We start from the raw sequence: 25,374 nt of genomic DNA on the forward strand, positions 1-25,374 counted from the left end.
AATTAGCCCCTTTGATAATTTTTTCTTTCAAAGAAAAAACGTATTTACTCAAAAATTAAGGGTACATTTGAAATCCTAATTACCAATTATGTAGGACTATAACTTTAAATTTAATGAATACTGTATGGAAGATATTATATAAAAGAAAAGGTAGAGTGATTGGATTATAAATGTAAGTTGAACATGACTTGAATTTCTTTAGAAAAAATTACAATATACATATATATTGTGTCAAAAAATATATATTTCTATTTAAATTTTAATAGGAATTCCCATACAAAAATAAAAATAAATAGTTTCTAGTGCTACCCCACTTACACATCATCTCCCACTCACGAAGTTGACATATACGTGTAAAAATGATCAAAAGTCAGGGTAAGGAAATCAAAAGCTTTCCATTTTTCTTATGTGAATAGTGAAATCTCCTTCGAAATTTCTTATAGGGTAATTCCATAGTAGTTTAATTTATTTTGACATTTTGGATAGTTTTTTAGTGTTTTTTTTATTATAATTATATAAGTTATAGTTATTTAAAATTACTTATGATATTGTATAATTTTATAACGTTATGATTTTTTATCTTACATTATAAAAATACATTTGAAGGTATAATTTGAAAAAATTCAAAAATATTTAAAATACAACAATAAATTTTAAAAAAAATCAAAATGTAGAAGCTACTATATATGTTTAATAGTGGAAATAATTATAGGATTGGCTTAGTCGCAAGAGATGTCCATAGCCCTTTGGTGGAAGGCCGCACTGGGTAGAGTTAATCACGAGGTTGCCAAAGCAATTGGAGTGTGTGAGGCTTTGAGTTGGATCAAGGATCGTAGCTGGCAAAGAGCGGTCATTAAAACTAACTGTGTAATGGTGGTTCAGGCCCTTCAGGGTTCAGTTCACATGGTATCTTTATTTGGTCAAGTTATCAATGAGTGTAAACAACTCTTGCCGGAGTTGGATAATGTTAATATTTTTTTATATTAAGCGATCAGCAAATGTAGTAGCTCATAATTTCGCAAAAGCTTCTCATTTATACCCTGTTGTTGTTTTGGTTTGGAGACTGTTCCACCCAATTTGTTACATTGTTTGGTAACAGATTTTAATGATTAATAAAACTAAATTTTTCATTAAAAAAATCAAAATACATCAGGAAAAAAATCCTTTATTTATAAAATAAAATATGATAAGTAAATGATTTTAAATAATACGTGTCCATTATGTTTAGAATTATCAACTGCTTGAATAAAACTATGGCACCACTGACTAAATAGATCATTAATTTGCCCGTTCGTAGACGCTTACAGTATACTAATTAGAATTCGTCCTGCTTACTATATATACGTACTAACACTTTCTCTAATACTTGTGGAGGAAAAGTAAGGGGTGAGCTAAAATCTTAGTAAAAAAATATTTATCATATAATATCATACAATATCACACATACCATTAATATACGAATTAAGTTTTAGCAATATTATACACCTTATTTTATAAGCATAACCAAATAATTGTACACATAGAAATAATTACCATATAGGTTCATACTAACTGATCACATTATACACATAGATATCATAACTCTAATATCATACTCATAACATAACCATATAATTAATACCATAAAAAAAATAACGTCATTACTATAATATTGGCATGTTATAGCCATTACATTACATGTATAACCTAAACTAATTTGACCCTACAATATCTTGGGCCTAACTTTCTCATATAATAACTTGGGCATATGCAGTCCTACCATTGTAATAGGATAGGGTATCTCTTCATTTAACAACAAAATTGATGTATCATACCCCATTATTACAATCTCATACACGACTCAGAAAAATACAGGATAGGGTATCTCTACATTTAACGACCTTACTCCATATTAGGGTTGTACATCGGTCGGTTTGGACGGTTTATTCTATATATTTTCTAACCCAATCTAAAGTTCGGGTTGCTAAAATTTAAGTGCAACTCGCCCAATTTAAAAAAAAAAATATAATCTGACCAACAGTTTGAGCGGTTTGGTTCGATTAACCCTGTTGCGAAAATTATTAATTACTACGCAAGTGCACGCAATCAAGTAGTATACTCACGCAAGTGAGGTCGAACCACAGGGAATTGGATTAATTACTACTAAACTATACTTATAATTCTATTTGGCAAATCAAAAGTATTTATGATTGAAAAAGGAAGAAAGAAATTCAAGAAACTTAAAGGAACAAGTGAATATTAATCAAGATGAGAGAATGGGGAGACGAATCCTGTTGTTAAGTTACCAATGTTAATGTCTAATTGCTATCCTTCTCTTGAAGTGAATGACAAATTATAAATTAACCTAGCTCTTTTCAGATCTTCTAGGTTCTAAATCTCATGCTCTCTAATTAATCTCTTAATTAAACTAACATGAAATCAGCATTAAGCAATAATCTAAATGTCACAAAGGCTATGTAAATACTTTCGTTTCACATCAAAACCTAGACTATCCAATTTTAGCATTCTCAATTCTCACTTTTCAGATTTCGAATTGAGATCATAAAACATGTAAAAGGTGATCAATCTTGCACATGGAAATTAAACACAAATATGAATAGTGTTCACAATCAAGATGGAGGAATGGCAATTATTCATTAACTAGGAAAAACTTAAACAACATTCATCATTCTCCCTAAATAGGAGTTTAGTTCAAAACATCCATAATCAAATCCATAATTAACATTGAAATAGAAAAGAACATAGAAAAATTAAAGAGAAGAGAAAGAACTAGTTGAAGCAATTGATCCGGGTCGCCACAAGCTGCTCTTCTAGCCTCCTCCTTTGTTTCTAGGGTTCTAATTCTGAATAATCCCTAATTTTCACGAACTCTCACTATTTAAACCAAGTCTCAACTTAAAAATTCGTGAAATTACGAAACTGCCCAAAAATCCCGTCACTGGGGTCCCCGTCGCGACTGGCAAAGCTCCCGTCGCGACGGGATTAAACTTTGAAACTTCAAGATCCTCTCTGCCAGTTCCCGTCGCGACTGGCATGTTCCCCGTCGCGATGGGAGTAAACTTTGACTCCTTGAAAATCTCTCTGCCAGTTCCCGTCACGACTGGCAAATTCCCCGTCGCGACTGGAACAGGCAGCGACACCAATCTTAGATTTTCTTCTTGATTCTTTCACAACTTTTCCTCAATTCTTGAACATACTTTCTTTAAATGCTCGAGGACCTGAAACCAAAGAATCAAGCGTAATATAGCCCTAAAACTAGAAACAAAGAGTGAAAACTAACCGAAAATATGACCCGAAACTTAGACTAATTTTAGCCTAACAAATTCCCTCAAACTAGATTCTTACTCGCCCCCGAGTAAGGTAAAAAAAAACTAACTACGCTGTCAGATAATCACTACGCTGCTGACTCATGCTCTGTTTTCTTCCTTGCATAAACTAGAATTTCGATCCTACTAACTCTAACAATTAACTCAGATGCTCAATTTGTTAGCCCAAGATATGTTTCCAAGAGGGGGGGTGAATTGGAAATTTAAACTAATTTCGGAAAATTAAAACTTTTAACACAAAATTATGCAATTAGTCAATTAATCAAGTAAAGGCAAGTAGTATGGCAAGGAATAAATTAAGACAAATAATTAAACTTGTAAAGTAAAGAGTTTAAGGATTAGAAAATGCAAACTCTCGATTTTTACAAGGTTCGGTAGAACTATGCCACCTACGTCCTTGGTCTTCAAAGCTATGGACCTAGCTTTGAGTTCCAATATCGAGCCAAGTTAACGGGCTTGACTAACCCTTACAACCGGGAAATTTTCACCAAGGTATTTCCAAACCTCTTACAATAGTTTCGCACCCCCGAGGACTATTAACCTCTTTCTCGGATTGTTAAAGTGCCAATCTCACTATTTCCGGGTTGTTTACAAAACCGGTGCCAACCTCACCTCAATCACAATATGGAAATGTGTTTGATATACAAGCTAAAATCACTCTAGAAATATGATGATACAATGGAAACCTAGAGTGAAAAGCAAGCACACTTAAGATGAATAAAATCAAATTTTGGCTCAAAGTGTGTGAAATGTGTTGGTTTGGATTTCAAACTTAGAAGCTCCTTAATCTCACTTAGAAAGGTTAGATATATGTAATAAATGCTCAACCAACTTATTTTTTGAAAGAAAAATCGAGTTTATATAGTGTTTGATGAAAAACTAGCCGTTTATAGCCGTTAGCACGTTTCCCGAGGTGGGGTCAGCCATGAACCGGAAGTCCGGATGGGAACCGGAATTCCGGATTGATTGCAACCGGAATTCCGGTTGCCATCCGAATTCAGGATGATCGACTCATGTGGCAAAAGTACAATTTTCGGGACTTAAACGCGCATAACTTCTTACTCGATTATCCGATTTCAGAAATTCCAACTTTGTTCTCTTAGTTAAACAAAATGTAATTTAGAAATTCAATCAAAAAATTTTTTGAACTATCGTGTGAGAAAACTTGTTGCACAAGTTAGTGAATGGGCCAAAATTCAAATTTATAAAAACTTAGTGTGCTATGCACATCACTTTAACAAGACTAAATTAGATTTATACCATTTAATTTTGAGTAGTCTTGATGTAGATGAGCCTCCTAGCTTGATTTGCATGTTTTTGATCCCAAGTTGATTTTTCCCGAGAGTTGACCTTGACTTTGACTTTGACTTTGACTTTCGGGTTGACTTTTTGACTTTGGGATTTTGAAGACCTCTTTTGAATAGGGTCTTGAGTTGTTGATCCCTTGATGAATCTTTTGCTCTTGATATTCTTGTTGAGTCCATTTAGTGTTGCTTTTAAAAGTTTGGTAAAAATACCAAAATATTTATTTTCTCTTTTAAATTTGCTACAAAATCAATAAATCATTAGTAACAAATAATAATCAAATATTTGCTAATCATCAAAACAAGGAGATCGAAAAGTTTGAGTTAACAATCTCCCCCTTTTTGATGATATCAAATATTTGATTATTTTTAAAGGGAAAGAAAAAATTTAAGTAAGTTGGATTAGCTCCCCCTTAATGTGTGCAAGAAAAAAAAAATTTACCTTTTAATTTTACCTTGCATGAAGTTGTAAACTCCCCCTCAATTTTTACTTATGATAAAAGATTAGATACCAAAAAAAATTTGAGGTGATGCCAAAAAATTAATCAATAGTTGTTCTCCCCCTTTTGATTCATCAAAAAGGGTGGCAAGGAATTCACAAAATATAAAAGAGAGAAAAAAAAAAATAATAAAACAAAGCAACAAGCCAATGCATTAAAAAAAACATAACATCCAAAATAACATTCAACACACCAAACAAACAACAAATAATAAAAAAAAAAAACCAACTAACACAAAGTCAAAAGGCATGAAGCCTTTGCACACAACCAAAAAAAAAAATAAAAGGAAACTAAATATGCCAAAAAAAAAAAAATAATGCAAGAACTAGTTTGGTGGGGGGCCAAAGCGATCCATGTATGCCCTCCATTGTGCCATCTCCTCTTGCACATTAGCAAACCCATGCACCATGTCACTCCTCATGGTGTTGATGTCATTGTTGAGGTTGGAGAATTGTGAGTTGAGATCATGTCGCAAGGTTTGAAATTGGTTGTCAACCGAAGTGTGAAGACGAGTGAATGCTTCCTCAAGGTTGAATTGGGAAAAAGTAGGCATGGGAGGAGCTTGAGGAGGCATCTCTTCTTCTTCTTCTTCTTCTTCTTCTTCACTTTCACTTGCGGGCAAATTAATTTCTTCATCATCACTCTCCAAATCAATTTGCATTCTTTGCCCTCTTTTGGGTGTGAACACCCACTCATTGTTAAGGAATTTGTAACCCATAGCCTTGAAAGTTTTGGATCCTAGAATGTCACTAGAGGTAGGATTATTTTTCTTTTCATGTAGGGTAGGAATTCCTAAGAGAGGAAAAAGGTAGCTAAGTAGAAAACCAAAGGGAAGTGCCTTAATCATATGAGGCTTGTCCACATCAAGTATGAATTTTAAAATAAGATAGCCTAGGTTGATGGGTGTGGTTTTGGCTATAATGAGATGCATGAGTAATTGATCAATGGAATTGATCTCATCTTGGTGGCCACTTCTAGGAGCAAGATTTGCAACAATAAATTTGTGGAGGATTTTAGCCTCTAAAGTGAGTTGGTGTCTTTTTGGTCTCATAATAAAAGGGCCATCACCACAAATATTCCTAGAACACTCATCAAAGTTAAAAATGGCATCATTTTTGAGAGAAAGTTTGGGTTCAAGTAATATGCCACCATTAGGTGCTCCTAACATGTCATTAAGAGAGGCTACATTGAGTTCAAAAGCTACTCCTCTAAGGGTTCCTCTAACACCTAAAGGTTGTAATGTAGGTTTAATACAAGCATAAAAACCTTGAACTAGCCTAGGATACAATGGAGTGTTAATTTGAATAAAAGATGTCCATCCTAGGGTATCAAAATGATGACTAAAATCAACACAATCAAGGCTAGGGAGATCACAAATTTTACCTTTGAGAATTTTCCTAGAGGAGAAATCATTGACAAACTTGTTGTGATCTTCATCATTGAAGAAGAGAGTGGGCTCTTGCCTTGCTTTTGCCCTTATTTCCCTTTGTTGATTTGCACTAGCCATTCTCTTGAGAGCTCTTGAGGAGGAAGCCATTGAAGAACACACTTCTCTTTTTTTTTTTTTTTAAAATATTTGGAAGATGAGAATGAGGCTTTGAAAGAGAGAATTTTAGAGAGAAAAAGGATGATGGCTGCTGTATTAGGGTTGAAAAAAACTGAATGGGGGAAGAAAAATTCGGTGGTAGGGTTTAAAAAGGGAAAAAATCGCATGAAAATGACAAAACTGCCCCTTTTGCTGATCCTGTGCCATCCGGAATTCCGGATGGTACAACCGGAATTCCGGTTGGTACAGGATCAGCAAAAAAAGTTTCTAGAAATGGGCTAAAAAATCCAATTTTGACCCAAATGACCCCAAACCAATTCTAATACCTTTAATATGATAAAACAAAACTGCTCAAACAAGAAAATTTGAAAAATAATGAAAAATGACGATTTACGGTAAGTTTTTCGAAAATTGCCAAGAAAACTAGAACCGTACCAAAAATGAGTTTTATGCAACGAAATTGAAAAATTCTTTTTCCAGCAGTTTTATAAAATAAAATGTGAGGTGTACAAACTTACGGAATCGAAAAATGTTGAAAAATGAGAGAGTTTGGCGAAAAACACTCTTTTAGGCCTAAAAATCTAAAAATTCAACAAGTGAGGTACCAAAAATTTGTTTCATGCAAATTTCAATCAAGGCAAACCTATAGGCATACTAAATACACTCTATTTCACATATTCAAGCATATAGACACATAAGAAAATCAAATATGCAAAAATTCACATGTTCACTTGTTTAAAAACAAGTCCAAAGTTCACCAAAAATCCACATTTTGACCTATAATTTTAAGTTTTTCAACAAGGAGAGTTCATATAGGTCAAGTATCAATAAATTTTCTCACCTATGCATATAAATCTCATTAATATCATATTTGGAACAATTATGCATAAATAAGTAAGTAAAGAGATATGAAATTTTTCATAGCTAGCAAACCTTATATTTCATTTAAGTTGGTCATGCCTAGCTCTCTTCTAATGAAACTAAATCTCTCATCACTAAGAGGCTTGGTGAATATATCCGCTAGTTGGAATTCGGTGCTTACAAAGTCTAGCATGATATCACCTCTTTGGATATGATCTCTAAGGAAGTGGTGCCTTATGTCAATATGCTTGGCTCTAGAATGCAATATTGGATTCTTAGAGAGGTTAATGGCACTAGTGTTATCACACTTTATGGGTGTACATTCAAAATCAATATCAAAATCCTTAAGAGTTTGTTTCATCCAAAGTATTTGTGCACAACAACTACCCGCGGCTATATATTCGGCTTCGGTTGTGGATAGAGCTACCGAGTTTTGTTTCTTGCTAAACCACGACACTAAGGAATTTCCTAAAAAGTGACAAGTTCCACTAGTACTTTTTCTATCCGTCTTACAACCGGCAAAGTCGGCATCCGAGTAGCTAACTATTTCAAAGTTTGAGTTCTTGGGGTACCAAAGTCCTAGATTCATTGTGCCTATCAAGTATCTAAATATTCTTTTAACGGCACTTAAGTGGGATTCTTTAGGACAAGATTGGTACCTAGCACAAAGACCAACACTAAACAAAATATCCGGTCTACTAGCGGTTAAATATAATAAAGAGCCAATCATACCTCGATACTTGGTGATGTCCACATTCTTACCGCTTTCATCTTTGTCCATCTTTATGGATGTGCTCATGGGTGTATTCATGGACTTTGCATTTGCCAAGTCAAACTTTTGAAGAAGATCCTTGATGTACTTAGTTTGACCTATGAATATGCCATCCTTTTGTTGCTTGATTTGAAGTCCAAGAAAAAAGTTGAGTTCTCCCATCATGCTCATCTCAAACTCACTATGCATACACTTAGAAAATTCTTCACAAAGAGCATCATTAGTAGCACCAAAGATAATATCATCAACATAAATTTGTACTATAATAATGTCTTTGGATTTTCTTTTTATAAAAAGTGTATTATCCGCTTTTCCCATTGAAAAACCATTTGAAATAAGAAAAGTGCTTAATCTTTCATACCAAGCTCTAGGAGCTTGCTTTAAACCATATAAAGCCTTTTTCAATTTGTAAACATGGTTAGGGTATTTATGATTTTGAAAACCGGGTGGTTGAGAGACATAAACCTCTTCCATAATGTACCCATTTAAGAATGCACTTTTTACATCCATTTGATACAAGATAAAATTCTTGTGGCATGCAAAAGCTAACAACATTCTAATGGACTCAAGTCTTGCTACGGGGCAAAGGTTTCCTCATAATCAATTCCTTCTTCTTGATTGTAACCTTGGGCCACTAATCTAGCCTTGTTACGCACAATGACCCCATGCTCATCTACCTTATTTCTATAGACCCATTTTGTTCCAATCACCGATTGATGTGACGGTCTTGGAACTAACTCCCAAACATTATTTCTTATAAATTGATTTATTTCTTCTTGCATAGCTAGAAGCCAAAATTCATCAACTTCGGCCTCTTTAAAATTCTTTGGTTCAATTTGAGAAATAAAAGCAATGAAATTACACAAGTTTCTAAGGGAGTTTCTAGTAGTGACACCTTGAGAAGGATCACCTAGAATTTGGTCTATAGGATGAGCACTTTTGAATTTCCACTCATGTGGAAGGTTAGAGTTCATACCTTGGCTTTCATTTACCTTTTCCACGGGTGGTTCCTCTTTGGGAGTTTGTGAAGGAGCATTGGAAGTCTCTCCAATTTCGAGATTTTGAACCTCATCTCCCAAACCTACAACATCATCATCTAAACTTTTGCTTGTAGGCGGGTTAGTCTCATCAAAAGCAACATGAATAGATTCTTCAACAACATTAGTTCTTTTGTTATAAATTCTATAAGCTTTACTATGTGTTGAATACCCTATAAAAATTCCAACATCGGATTTCGCATCAAATTTTCCAAGGTTGTCCTTGGTGTTTAAAATGTAACATTTGCATCCAAAAACTTTAAAATAGCCAATGTTGGGTTTTCTTCCTTTCCAAAGCTCATAAGGGGTTTTATTCATGTTGGGCCTAATGAAAACACGATTCAAAATATAGCAAGAGGTATTGACGGCCTCGGCCCAAAAATATTTTGGTAATGAAATTTCATTTAGCATTGACCTAGCCATTTCTTGAATTGTTCTATTCTTCCTTTCGACAACTCCATTTTGTTGTGGAGTTCTTGGTGCCGAAAAGTTATGGTTAAAACCATGATCATCACAAAACAATTCTAAGGCATCATTGTCAAACTCACCACCATGGTCACTCCTAACGGAGGTAATAGAATATCCTTTTTCATTTTGCACATTTTTACAAAATTTGACAAAGTTTTCCAAAACATCACTTTTAAGAGTCAAGAAAATAACCCAAGTAAATCTTGAAAAATCATCAACAATTACAAATGCATAGTATTTACCACCAAGACTAGCAATTCTAGAAGGACCAAATAAATCAATATGAAGCAATTGCAAAGGTCTAGTAGTTGAAATTTCTTTCTTGGAATGAAAAGATGTTTTAATTTGTTTTCCAAATTGGCATGCATCACAAAGTTTATCTTTAACAAACGGAATAGATGGCAAACCAATAACAAGATCTTTTCTAACCAATTTTGAAATAGAATCCATACTAGCATGTCCTAATCTTCTATGCCACAACCAAGAATTATCATTCATAACGGTTAAACATTTATTTTTACTATCAAAAGAATCAACATCAATAACATACACATTATCCTTCCTTACTCCAAGGAAAATAACTTCATTGGTTGAAACATTTTCAATGGAGCATTTTGAGGATTCAAACACAACACGAAAACCTATATCACATAATTGACTAATACTAAGCAAGTTATGTTTAAGATTATCAACAAGAAGCACATTTTTAATACATGGAGAGTATATGTTACCGATATCACCAATGCCCAAGATTTTTCCTTTTGAATTGTCTCCAAAAGTGACAAAGCCACTTTCCTTGCTTTTAAAGCTTGAAAATCTTGATGGATCACCGGTCATATGCTTTTGTAACGCCCTAATCTATAGGAACGCCACGTGTGTGAATTTATAAAACTAGTTTAATACTAATATAGTAATTAATTATTAAAAACTGTGAGGATAATAAAAACTTGACTAAAATAAAACACTAAAAACGGACATTATAACGGCAGTAAAAAGGAGTTCCGGAAATTCCTGTTATAAAAGATTTATCCAAAAGACGATATACAACAACAGTTCAAAATACAATTCAAAATACAGCAGACACAAGACACAGCCAGTCTAAAACAACTCCTGTCAACTCAACACGCAAGCTGGTGGGGTCAATATGTACATTGCTGGAGAAGACCGCCATCTCATGGTTGTTCTAACTTTGCCTTGCCCTTACCTGCGCCACAAAGCACCCGTGAGTCACATAGGCTCAGCAAGAAAAGTAATAAAGAAGAATACATTAAATAGCCAATTATACATTTCATTATCACAAAATGATTAAACTATAACATTCAACAGTAGGTAATATAATCAATCACATGCATAGAAACAGATATGCTCATATATTTGTATTGCCTAATCAAGCAAGCCCGTGTCATAATGCAATATCATATATAATATTATTGCATCACCTAATCAGGTGAGCCCGTGCCACAACTTGACGCTAATATATCGCATCGCCTAATCAGACGATCTCGTACCTACGCTCGGTACTCATCATATGCCACTGACGCCCGTACCTTTGCCTGGTACGTCGCCAGATGTATTGCATCACCTAATCAGGTGAGCCCATATATCGTGTCCATAGTATCATTACATTATCATTGCCTAATTAGACAATCGATAATTTCAGAACATGTCATGCCATGTGGTACATTATACTTTTCTTACCTCAAGTTCCGGATCAGGTATGTTGGCCGACCTGCTTGGAGAACGATCGATAATCTTGGGCCCTATGTCATAACAATAGTAAATCAATAAGTGTTTATCCCAAAACACCACTTAACACTCGCGTAAGACAATCTAGGATTTTCTACCAAACTCTGTGGTATAATACACTAAAATAAAACTTATATTTTGGCTCTAAAATATACACCATATTGTAGAGCTCGTCGCAAGCTTCGAAACGGTATATAGAACGTCCAAAATAGACACCCGAGTGAAAAGTTATGATAAAAATACGATTTCTGATTTCCTATGAATTTCTAAAAACTATGAAACACGAAAATCTCAATTTTCGCACTCACCGAAACACTACCAAAACTTATCCAAATCACTCCAAACTTCACAGGGCACATATATACCATGAATACTATCATTCTTATGTAACAGAAGTTAAAATCGAGCCTTTAAATGGAAAACGCCATTAACGCTCGGACTAAGCTTTAAAAAGTTCCAAACTCGATTTCTAACCCAAAACTACTTCAATTTCAACAAGAAAACATCGGAACTAGTCCCATGACTACCCGAGAACAATTCTATAAGGTCAAAACCTTCATAACTATTCTAATTCACAAAACCCCTACACGAAACCAATTGTTACTAAACTTAAACGAAATTAAACCTTACCTTAAGCTTCTCCGCTCTGAGGATTCGCTATCCTCCTACTACCGGAGCTTAGATCGCTAAGTTTTGGATTGAAAATCAAAGAAAATGGATATAAAAAGAGAAAGTTTGATTGAAGGAGGAGAAACGAGGGTTCGTCTCTGTTCGTTCTCTGATAAGTTATATATATAACTTAATATATATATAAACGTATTCTAAATTTTTTAACGTTAGTAATAATAATAATAATAATAATAATAATAATATAATATTAATAAAAATTTTATTATTAATAATTATTTTATTATTTCTTAGTTACTAAGAAACTTTTACTTATAGGGCGCTACATTAAATTCTACATACTCCTAATTACCCCAATACCTATATTATCAACTTATCAAAATATTCTCATTAATTCTATCAATTAAGCCTGTTATGACATTTCTGGCCCCCGATCGAGTCTCCAAGGTTGTCAAACCTGAAAATATTTTTATTCCACATATAGTTCACATTACATTCACACATACTATATAAATCTCCGTAATTTAAAAATCACGCTTATTTATCCACTTATAGCAAATTTAAAATTTTATGTTGAACTAAATTAGTTGGATTATCATCCCACTCATTACCTGGTTAACTCATAATATAAATATAAACCCTAATTATTAATTATTAAGCTTATTGGGATATTACAACCATCCCCTCCTTATAAGAATTTCGTCCTCGAAATTTACCTGAATAACTCGGGATACAACTCCCGTATCTGTGACTCTAATTCCCAAGTCGCTTCCTCAACTTTACTATTCCTCCATAGGACTTTAACCAGAGGGATCGTTTTATTTCGAAGTACTTTCTCCTTTTCGTCTAAAATGCGGATAGGTTGTTCATTATAAGATAAGTCTCGTACGGAGCTCAATATCATCGTAACTCAAAACATGTGTCGGATCTGACACGTACTTTCTCAACATAGAGATATGGAAGACATTATGCACCCCGGATAACGCGGGTGGTAAAGCTAATCGATAGGCCACCTGTCCTATCCGCTCCAGTATCTCAAAAGGACCAATGTATCTAGGGCTCAACTTTCCTTTCTTTCCAAATCTACGCACCCCTTTTATAGGTGATATTCGAAGAAATACAGAGTCTCCCACTTGAAATTCGATATCCCTACGCTTTGGATCAGCGTAGCTTTTTTGTCTACTTTGCGAAGTAAGCATACGAGATCGAATCTTTTCAATGGCTTCATTGGTCCTTTGGACCAATTCAGGTCCAAGATAACGTCTCTCTCCAGCCTCATCCCAGTGGATAGACGATCGACATTTCCTACCATACAACATCTCGTAAGGTGCCATACCAATGGTACTCTGATAACTATTATTATATGAAAACTCAATCAAGGGTAGGAACTTGCTCCAAGATCCTTCAAAATCTATTACACATGCTCGCAACATGTCTTCTAATATCTGAATGGTTCTCTCAGACTGACCATCTGTTTGAGGGTGAAAAGCTGTACTGAATCTCAACTTGGTTCCCATAGCTTTCTGTAAACTCTCCCAGAACTTGGAAGTAAATTTGGGATCACGATCTGAAACAATTGACTTTGGGGTTCCATGGAGTCTCACTATTTCCTTAATGTACAATTCAGCATCTTGCTCCACAGTATAAGTCACTCGCACAAGTAAAAAAGTGCGTTGACTTGGTGAATCTATCTACTATCACCCATACAAAAGCATGTAACCCAGTAGTCCTAGGTATCCTTACTACGAAGTCCATGGTTATGTCTTCCCACTTCCACTTAGGTATTCTTAAAGTTGAAGTAAACTTGTCGGCCTTTGATGTTCAGCCTTCACTTGCTAACAGGTTAAACACTTTGAAACGTATTCAACAATATCACTCTTCATTCCCGGCCACCAATATATTGCCTTGGTGTCATGATACATCTTTGTTGTCCCCGGGTGTAGGGAATACGGAGTAGTATGGAACTCATCAAGAATTTCTCTTCTGATCTGATCATCTGTCGGAACACAAATTCTACCCTTATATCTTAGTAGTCCACTTGGAGTCACAATGAAATCTTTTGTAGCACCAATCTCAACTTTTTTTCTGAGTTCAATAAATTCAGGATCATTTTGTTGGCCAATCTTTATTCTTTCCAGTAAATCAGACTGCAATGTAATATTTGCCAATTTCCCGACTACAAACTCAATCTCAGCCTTGGCCATATCCTCAGCCAATCTTGGAGAGATTTCCTTCAACTCATAAACTCCGCCTACAGGCCTTTCGGCTAAGTGCATCTGCCACTACGTTTGCTTTGCCGGGATGGTAGAGGATTTCACAGTCATAATCCTTGACTAACTCTAGCCATCGTCGTTGTCTCATATTCAAATCTTTTTGAGTGAAAAAATATTTCAAACTTTTGTGGTCGGTGTAAATCTCACACTTTTCACCATATAAATAGTGACGCCAAACCTTCAGGGCAAAAACCACGGCTGCCAGTTCTAGATCATGAGTGGGGTAACGCTGTTCAAAATCCTTCAATTGCCTAGAGGCATAAGCAATAACCTTCCCTGATTGCATTAACACACAACCCAAACCTTGTCTTGAGGCATCACAGTATATCACAAACTTTTCGTCACTGACTGGCAGGCTTAGAACTGGTGCGGTAATCAATCTCTTCTTTAATTCTTGAAAGCTATTCTCGCATTTATCAGTCCACATAAACTTATAACTCTTTCGGGTCAGCTCGGTCAAAGGAGTAGCAATTTTGGCAAAACCTTCTACAAATCTTCTATAGTACCCTGCCAATCCTAAGAAACTTCTAACTTCGATTCTTGTCTTAGGTCGTGGCCAATCTCGAACGACTTCAATCTTCTTGGATCTACCGAATCCCATCCTTACTTACCACGTGTCCTAAGAAACTCACTTGGGACAACCAGAATTCACATTTCTTGAACTTTGCATAAAGCTTGTGTTCTCGAAGACGCTGCAATACCATACGGAGGTGTTGTTCATGAGCTTCTTCCGATTCAGAATAGACTAGAATGTCATCAATAAACACAATCACAAAGTTATCTAGAAAGTCCTTAAATACCCGATTCATTAAGTCCATAAATGCTGCTGGTGCATTAGTCAAGCCGAAGGACATCACTAAAAACTCATAGTGCCCATATCGAGTACGAAAAGCAGTTTTGGGAATATCCTCTTCCCGAATCCTCAACTGGTGATAACCAGATCGAAGGTCAATTTTGGAGAAGATGGTCTTTCCCTGTAACTGATCAAACAAATCATCTATCCTTGGCAAAGGATATTTGTTCTTTATTGTCAACTTGTTCAATTCACGATAATCAATGCACATACGTAACGATCCATCCTTCTTCTTGACAAACAAAACTGGTGCACCCCAAGGAGAGGTACTCGGCCTCGTGAATCGTAGATCAAGTAGGTTCTGTAATTGGACTTTCAATTCTTTCAATTCTACCGGTGCCATTCTATATGGAGCCCTAGAAACTGGCTCAGCCCCAGGTACTAATTCAATTTCAAAGTCAATCTCTCTTTTTGGTGGTAGTCCCGGTAACTCTTCCGGGAATACATCTGGAAATTCACATACTACTCGAACCTTTTCCGACCCCTCAGGTGTATCTTTTGTGGTATCCAACACACTAGCCAGGTATCCCATACATCCTTCTCGTAATAATTCCCTGGTCCTAAGTGCCGATATCAAAGGAATCCGAGATCCCTGCACCTTTCCCATAAAAACAAATGGAATCTCACCCTCTGGTTCAAAAGTCACCATTTTTCTCTTACAATCTATAGTAGCATTGTACTTAGTCAACCAATCCATTCCCAGGATTGCATCAAAATCTTCTAAGTCTAATTCAATCAGATCCACTGACAATTCTCTCCCTTCTACTAACACTGGGAGAGACCTTACCCACCTCCTGGAGATTACCACTTCTCCAGTAGGTAACAAGGTACCAAATCCACTAGACATGATATCACATGGCCTACTCAATTTCTCAATGATTCTACTAGAAATATATGAATGTGTGGCACCAGAATCAATCAAAATAGTAAACATAATACCACCAATAGATATCTCACCTGTAATGTCGAAGGGCCAGCTTCAGCATCTGCTTGGGTCAAAGCAAACACCCTAGCAGGAACCACAGGACTTTCTTTCTTAGCCTCGGGCTTTTGTAGCTGTGGACAGTTGTTCTTGAAATGACCTGCTACTCCACATTGGTAGCAAACTCTAGACCGGCATTCACCCAAGTGATGTCTCTTGCATTTTGGGCATTCAGGGTAAGGCTGCCAAACCTCATTTCTGCCTCGACGAAAGCCCTGGTTACCTTGAAACTTTCTGTTTGGACCCACAACCAGTGGTCCATCTGGTTTCCTTTTTCGGTCATTGGGGCTAAAGCTTTTACTCACTCCAGTACTAGATTAGGTTTTCCACACGTCCTTCCTCTGAGTACTCTTTTACGAATCATGCTTTCAGCCCCCTCAGCAGTGAGAGCTAAGTCCACAATCTGAGGATAAGTCTTCACGATCCCTGATTGTTTGGCTGCCATAATCACATCTCTAGCAATATACTCTTCAAGACCTCTGATAAACTTAGCTTTTCTTGCAGCATCACTGGCCACTTCATCAGAAGCAAACTTGGCTAGCCTGTCAAACTTGGTAGCATATTCAGTCACAGTCATGCTACCTTGAACTAATCGTGCGAACTCTTCAGCTTGAGCGGCACGAATGGATTCATTATAATATTTCTCATAAAACAGTGCCCTGAATGCATCCCAAGTCATAGTATTCAGATTATGACCTTGGGAAACAATCTCCCACCATATCCGGGCATCATCTCGTAACATATAAATAGCACATCGTACCCGATCATTATTTTCTACCCGCATGAAATCAAAGATAGAAGCAATCATAGTCATCCACTGTTCTGCTTTCAGTGGGTCTGGGCCACCCTCAAACACAGGTGGGTTTTGTTTCCTGAACCGCTCATAAATTGGTTCCATACGATCCCCCACATTCGGTGGCACTACCTGAGGTGCCAGTATAGGTGCAGGACGAGCCTGTTGCTCTCTCAGGTCTCGAATCTGCTCCCCTTGCTGCCTAATCGTCTCTTGCATGGCAGCAAATAGGCTGTTCCCGTTTTGAGGGGTGGAGGATGCTCTTCCCCACCACCTAACCCGAGCTCGGCTCGCGGTTTAAACGGCCAGATCGCCGTTGCATGATCCAATATCCTGTAACCCAAAACCTTCAACGATTTAGAATTCAAACAATATCAACATCAATATGCATATGCTATTCACACATTACTTCTTCTCATCATACACTATACTTGTCTAAACAGGTAAGGCAATAGCAAATAACATAAACACTTACTATACCATGAGTCGACCTGTCCTCGCAGCAAATGTACATATTCGACCAGTCTTCAGGACCTTTAAAACCATGGCTGCTCTGATACCAAGTTGTAACGCCCTAATCTATAGGAACGCCACGTGTGTGAATTTATAAAACTAGTTTAATACTAATATAGTAATTAATTATTAAAAACTGTGAGGATAATAAAAACTTGACTAAAATAAAACACTAAAAACGGACATTATAACGGCAGTAAAAAGGAGTTCCGGAAATTCACATTATAAAAGATTTATCCAAAAGACGATATACAACAACAGTTCAAAATACAATTCAAAATACAGCAGACACAAGACACAGCCAGTCTAAAACAACTCCTGTCAACTCAACACGCAAGCTGGTGGGGTCAATATGTACATTGCTGGAGAAGACCGCCATCTCATGGTTGTTCTAACTTTGCCTTGCCCTTACCTGCGCCACAAAGCACCCGTGAGTCACATAGGCTCAGCAAGAAAAGTAATAAAGAAGAATACATTAAATAGCCAATTATACATTTCATTATCACAAAATGATTAAACTATAACATTCAACAGTAGGTAATATAATCAATCACATGCATAGAAACAGATATGCTCATATATTTGTATTGCCTAATCAAGCAAGCCCGTGTCATAATGCAATATCATATATAATATTATTGCATCACCTAATCAGGTGAGCCCGTGCCACAACTTGACGCTAATATATCGCATCGCCTAATCAGACGATCTCGTACCTACGCTCGGTACTCATCATATGCCACTGACGCCCGTACCTTTGCCTGGTACGTCGCCAGATGTATTGCATCACCTAATCAGGTGAGCCCATATATCGTGTCCATAGTATCATTACATTATCATTGCCTAATTAGACAATCGATAATTTCAGAACATGTCATGCCATGTGGTACATTATACTTTTCTTACCTCAAGTTCCGGATCAGGTATGTTGGCCGACCTGCTTGGAGAACGATCGATAATCTTGGGCCCTATGTCATAACAATAGTAAATCAATAAGTGTTTATCCCAAAACACCACTTAACACTCGCGTAAGACAATCTAGGATTTTCTACCAAACTCTGTGGTATAATACACTAAAATAAAACTTATATTTTGGCTCTAAAATATACACCATATTGTAGAGCTCGTCGCAAGCTTCGAAACGGTATATAGAACGTCCAAAATAGACACCCGAGTGAAAAGTTATGATAAAAATACGATTTCTGATTTCCTATGAATTTCTAAAAACTATGAAACACGAAAATCTCAATTTTCGCACTCACCGAAACACTACCAAAACTTATCCAAATCACTCCAAACTTCACAGGGCACATATATACCATGAATACTATCATTCTTATGTAACAGAAGTTAAAATCGAGCCTTTAAATGGAAAACGCCATTAACGCTCGGACTAAGCTTTAAAAAGTTCCAAACTCGATTTCTAACCCAAAACTACTTCAATTTCAACAAGAAAACATCGGAACTAGTCCCATGACTACCCGAGAACAATCCTATAAGGTCAGAACCTTCATAACTATTCTAATTCACAAAACCCCTATACGAAACCAATTGTTATTAAACTTAAAACGAAATTAAACCTTACCTTAAGCTTCTCCGCTCTGAGGATTCGCTATCCTGCTACTACCGGAGCTTAGATCGCTAAGTTTTGGATTGAAAATCAAAGAAAATGGATATAAAAAGAGAAAGTTTGATTGAAGGAGGAGAAACGAGGGTTCGTCTCTGTTCGTTCTCTGATAAGTTATATATATAACTTAATATATATATAAACGTATTCTAAATTTTTTAACGTTAGTAATAATAATAATAATAATAATAATAATAATAATAATATAATATTAATAAAAATTTTATTATTAATAATTATTTTATTATTTCTTAGTTACTAAGAAACTTTTACTTATAGGGCGCTACATTAAATTCTACATACTCCTAATTACCCCAATACCTATATTATCAACTTATCAAAATATTCTCATTAATTCTATCAATTAAGCCTGTTATGACATTTCTGGCCCCCGATCGAGTCTCCAAGGTTGTCAAACCTGAAAATATTTTTATTCCACATATAGTTCACATTACATTCACACATACTATATAAATCTCCGTAATTTAAAAATCACGCTTATTTATCCACTTATAGCAAATTTAAAATTTTATGTTGAACTAAATTAGTTGGATTATCATCCCACTCATTACCTGGTTAACTCATAATATAAATATAAACCCTAATTATTAATTATTAAGCTTATTGGGATATTACAACCATCCCCTCCTTATAAGAATTTCGTCCTCGAAATTTACCTGAATAACTCGGGATACAACTCCCGTATCTGTGACTCTAATTCCCAAGTCGCTTCCTCAACTTTACTATTCCTCCATAGGACTTTAACCAGAGGGATCGTTTTATTTCGAAGTACTTTCTCCTTTCTGTCTAAAATCTGGATAGGTTGTTCATTATAAGATAAGTCTGTCTGGAGCTCAATATCATCGTAACTCAAAACATGTGTCGGATCTGACACGTACTTTCTCAACATAGAGATATGGAAGACATTATGCACCCCGGATAACGCGGGTGGTAAAGCTAATCGATAGGCCACCTGTCCTATCCGCTCCAGTATCTCAAAAGGACCAATGTATCTAGGGCTCAACTTTCCTTTCTTTCCAAATCTACGCACCCCTTTTATAGGTGATATTCGAAGAAATACAGAGTCTCCCACTTGAAATTCGATATCCCTACGCTTTGGATCAGCGTAGCTTTTTTGTCTACTTTGCGAAGTAAGCATACGAGATCGAATCTTTTCAATGGCTTCATTGGTCCTTTGGACCAATTCAGGTCCAAGATAACGTCTCTCTCCAGCCTCATCCCAGTGGATAGACGATCGACATTTCCTACCATACAACATCTCGTAAGGTGCCATACCAATGGTACTCTGATAACTATTATTATATGAAAACTCAATCAAGGGTAGGAACTTGCTCCAAGATCCTTCAAAATCTATTACACATGCTCGCAACATGTCTTCAAATATATGAATGGTTCTCTCAGACTGACCATCTGTTTGAGGGTGAAAAGTCCGTACCGAATCTCAACTTGGTTCCCATAGCTTTACGTAAACCCTCCCAGAACTTGGAAGTAAATTTGGGATCACGATACGAAACAATTGACTTTGGGGTTCCATGGAGTCTCACTATTTCCTTAATGTACAATTCAGCATACTGCTCCACAGTATAAGTCACTCGCACAGGTAAAAAGTGCGCTGACTTGGTGAATCTATCCACTATCACCCATATGGAATCATATAACCCAGTAGTCCTAGGCAACCCCACTACGAAGTCCATAGTTATATCTTCCCATTTCCATTCAGGTATTCTCAAGGGCTGAAGTAAACCTGCTGGCCTTTGATGTTCAGCCTTAACCTGCTGACAGGTTAAACACTTTGAAACGTATTCAACAATATCACTCTTCATTCCCGGCCACCAATATATTGCCTTGGTGTCATGATACATCTTTGTTGTCCCCGGGTGTAGGGAATACGGAGTAGTATGGAACTCATCAAGAATTTCTCTTCTGATCTGATCATCTGTCGGAACACAAATTCTACCCTTATATCTTAGTAGTCCACTTGGAGTCACAATGAAATCTTTTGTAGCACCAATCTCAACTTTTTTTCTGAGTTCAATAAATTCAGGATCATTTTGTTGGCCAATCTTTATTCTTTCCAGTAAATCAGACTGCAATGTAATATTTGCCAACTTCCCGACTACAAACTCAATCTCAGCCTTGGCCATATCCTCAGCCAATCTTGGAGAGATTTCCTTCAACTCATAAACCTGCCCTGGGCCTTTCCGGCTAAGTGCATCTGCCACTACGTTTGCTTTGCCGGGATGGTAGAGGATTTCACAGTCATAATCCTTGACTAACTCTAGCCATCGTCGTTGTCTCATATTCAAATCTTTTTGAGTGAAAAAATATTTCAAACTTTTGTGGTCGATGTAAATCTCACACTTTTCACCATATAAATAGTGACGCCAAACCTTCAGTGCAAAAAGCACGGTTGCCAGTTCTAGATCATGAGTGGGGTAACGCTGTTCAAAATCCTTCAATTGCCTAGAGGCATAAGCAATAACCTTCCCTGATTGCATTAACACACAACCCAAACCTTGTCTTGAGGCATCACAGTATATCACAAACTTTTCGTCACTGACTGGCAGGCTTAGAACTGGTGCGGTAATCAATCTCTTCTTTAATTCTTGAAAGCTATTCTCGCATTTATCAGTCCACATAAACTTATAACTCTTTCGGGTCAGCTCGGTCAAAGGAGTAGCAATTTTGGCAAAACCTTCTACAAATCTTCTATAGTACCCTGCCAATCCTAAGAAACTTCTAACTTCAGTTGCTGTCTTAGGTCGTGGCCAATCTCGAACAGCTTCAATCTTCACTGGATCTACCAGAATCCCATCCTTACTTACCACGTGTCCTAAGAAACTCACTTGGGACAACCAGAATTCACACTTCTTGAACTTTGCATAAAGCTTGTGTTCTCGAAGACGCTGCAATACCATACGGAGGTGTTGTTCATGAGCTTCTTCCGATTCAGAATAGACTAGAATGTCATCAATAAACACAATCACAAAGTTATCTAGAAAGTCCTTAAATACCCGATTCATTAAGTCCATAAATGCTGCTGGTGCATTAGTCAAGCCGAAGGACATCACTAAAAACTCATAGTGCCCATATCGAGTACGAAAAGCAGTTTTGGGAATATCCTCTTCCCGAATCCTCAACTGGTGATAACCAGATCGAAGGTCAATTTTGGAGAAGATGGTCTTTCCCTGTAACTGATCAAACAAATCATCTATCCTTGGCAAAGGATATTTGTTCTTTATTGTCAACTTGTTCAATTCACGATAATCAATGCACATACGTAACGATCCATCCTTCTTCTTGACAAACAAAACTGGTGCACCCCAAGGAGAGGTACTCGGCCTCGTGAATCGTAGATCAAGTAGGTTCTGTAATTGGACTTTCAATTCTTTCAATTCTACCGGTGCCATTCTATATGGAGCCTTAGAAACTGGCTCAGCCCCAGGTACTAATTCAATTTCAAAGTCAATCTCTCTTTTTGGTGGTAGTCCCGGTAACTCTTCCGGGAATACATCTGGAAATTCACATACTACTCGAACCCTTTCCGACCCCTCAGGTGTATCTTTTGTGGTATCCAACACACTAGCCAGGTATCCCATACATCCTTCTCGTAATAATTCCCTGGTCCTAAGTGCCGATATCAAAGGAATCCGAGATCCCTGCACCTTTCCCATAAAAACAAATGGAATCTCACCCTCTGGTTCAAAAGTCACCATTTTTCTCTTACAATCTATAGTAGCATTGTACTTAGTCAACCAATCCATTCCCAGGATTGCATCAAAATCTTCTAAGTCTAATTCAATCAGATCCACTGACAATTCTCTTCCTTCTACTAACACTGGGAGAGACCTTACCCACCTCCTGGAGATTACCACTTCTCCAGTAGGTAACAAGGTACCAAATCCACTAGACATGATATCACATGGCCTACTCAATTTCTCAATGATTCTACTAGAAATATATGAATGTGTGGCACCAGAATCAATCAAAATAGTAAACATAATACCACCAATAGATATCTCACCTGTAACAGTCGAAGGGCCAGCTTCAGCATCTGCTTGGGTCAAAGCAAACACCCTAGCAGGAACCACAGGACTTTCTTTCTTAGCCTCGGGCTTTTGTAGCTGTGGACAGTTGTTCTTGAAATGACCTGCTACTCCACATTGGTAGCAAACTCTAGACCGGCATTCACCCAAGTGATGTCTCTTGCATTTTGGGCATTCAGGGTAAGGCTGCCAAACCTCATTTCTGCCTCGACGAAAGCCCTGGTTACCTTGAAACTTTCTGTTTGGACCCACAACCAGTGGTCCATCTGGTTTCCTTTTTCGGTCATTGGGGCTAAAGCTTTTACTCACTCCAGTACTAGATTAGGTTTTCCACACGTCCTTCCTCTGAGTACTCTTTTTACGAATCATGCTTTCAGCCCCCTCAGCAGTGAGAGCTAAGTCCACAATCTGAGGATAAGTCTTCACGATCCCTGATTGTTTGGCTGCCATAATCACATCTCTAGCAATATACTCTTCAAGACCTCTGATAAACTTAGCTTTTCTTGCAGCATCACTGGCCACTTCATCAGAAGCAAACTTGGCTAGCCTGTCAAACTTGGTAGCATATTCAGTCACAGTCATGCTACCTTGAACTAATCGTGCGAACTCTTCAGCTTGAGCGGCACGAATGGATTCATTATAATATTTCTCATAAAACAGTGCCCTGAATGCATCCCAAGTCATAGTATTCAGATTATGACCTTGGGAAACAATCTCCCACCATATCCGGGCATCATCTCGTAACATATAAATAGCACATCGTACCCGATCATTATTTTCTACCCGCATGAAATCAAAGATAGAAGCAATCATAGTCATCCACTGTTCTGCTTTCAGTGGGTCTGGGCCACCCTCAAACACAGGTGGGTTTTGTTTCCTGAACCGCTCATAAATTGGTTCCATACGATCCCCCACATTCGGTGGCACTACCTGAGGTGCCAGTATAGGTGCAGGACGAGCCTGTTGCTCTCTCAGGTCTCGAATCTGCTCCCCTTGCTGCCTAATCGTCTCTTGCATGGCAGCAAATAGCTGTTCCCAGTTTTGAGGGGGTGGAGGATGCTCTTCCCCACCACCTAACCCGAGCTCCAGCTCGCGGTTTAAACGGCCAGATCGCCGTTGCATGATCCAATATCCTGTAACCCAAAACCTTCAACGATTTAGAATTCAAACAATATCAACATCAATATGCATATGCTATTCACACACTACTTCTTCTCATCATACACTATACTTGTCTAAACAGGTAAGGCAATAGCAAATAACATAAACACTTACTATACCATGAGTCGACCTGTCCTCGCAGCAAATGTACATATTCGACCAGTCTTCAGGACCTTTAAAACCATGGCTGCTCTGATACCAAGTTGTAACGCCCTAATCTATAGGAACGCCACGTGTGTGAATTTATAAAACTAGTTTAATACTAATATAGTAATTAATTATTAAAAACTGTGAGGATAATAAAAACTTGACTAAAATAAAACACTAAAAACGGACATTATAACGGCAGTAAAAAGGAGTTCCGGAAATCCCTGTTATAAAAGATTTATCCAAAAGACGATATACAACAACAGTTCAAAATACAATTCAAAATACAGCAGACACAAGACACAGCCAGTCTAAAACAACTCCTGTCAACTCAACACGCAAGCTGGTGGGGTCAATATGTACATTGCTGGAGAAGACCGCCATCTCATGGTTGTTCTAACTTTGCCTTGCCCTTACCTGCGCCACAAAGCACCCGTGAGTCACATAGGCTCAGCAAGAAAAGTAATAAAGAAGAATACATTAAATAGCCAATTATACATTTCATTATCACAAAATGATTAAACTATAACATTCAACAGTAGGTAATATAATCAATCACATGCATAGAAACAGATATGCTCATATATTTGTATTGCCTAATCAAGCAAGCCCGTGTCATAATGCAATATCATATATAATATCATTGCATCACCTAATCAGGTGAGCCCGTGCCACAACTTGACGCTAATATATCGCATCGCCTAATCAGACGATCTCGTACCTACGCTCGGTACTCATCATATGCCACTGACGCCCGTACCTTTGCCTGGT

General features: G+C 37.1%; 1 protein-coding gene across 1 annotated transcript; it reads right to left on the bottom strand.

Moving 5' to 3' along the window:
- Positions 1-16,164: 16,164 nt before the first annotated feature.
- LOC115721119 (uncharacterized) lies at positions 16,165-17,307 on the bottom strand. Its single transcript, XM_061109385.1, has 3 exons — positions 16,601-17,307; positions 16,271-16,529; positions 16,165-16,173 (listed from the first exon to the last, which is right to left on the bottom strand). Exons 1-3 carry the CDS (start codon positions 17,305-17,307, stop codon positions 16,165-16,167), a joined length of 975 nt encoding a protein of 324 aa, XP_060965368.1.
- Positions 17,308-25,374: the final 8,067 nt, after the last annotated feature.

Source organism: Cannabis sativa, chromosome 1, assembly GCF_029168945.1.
Source record: "Cannabis sativa cultivar Pink pepper isolate KNU-18-1 chromosome 1, ASM2916894v1, whole genome shotgun sequence".
Lineage (NCBI taxonomy): Eukaryota > Viridiplantae > Streptophyta > Magnoliopsida > Rosales > Cannabaceae > Cannabis > Cannabis sativa.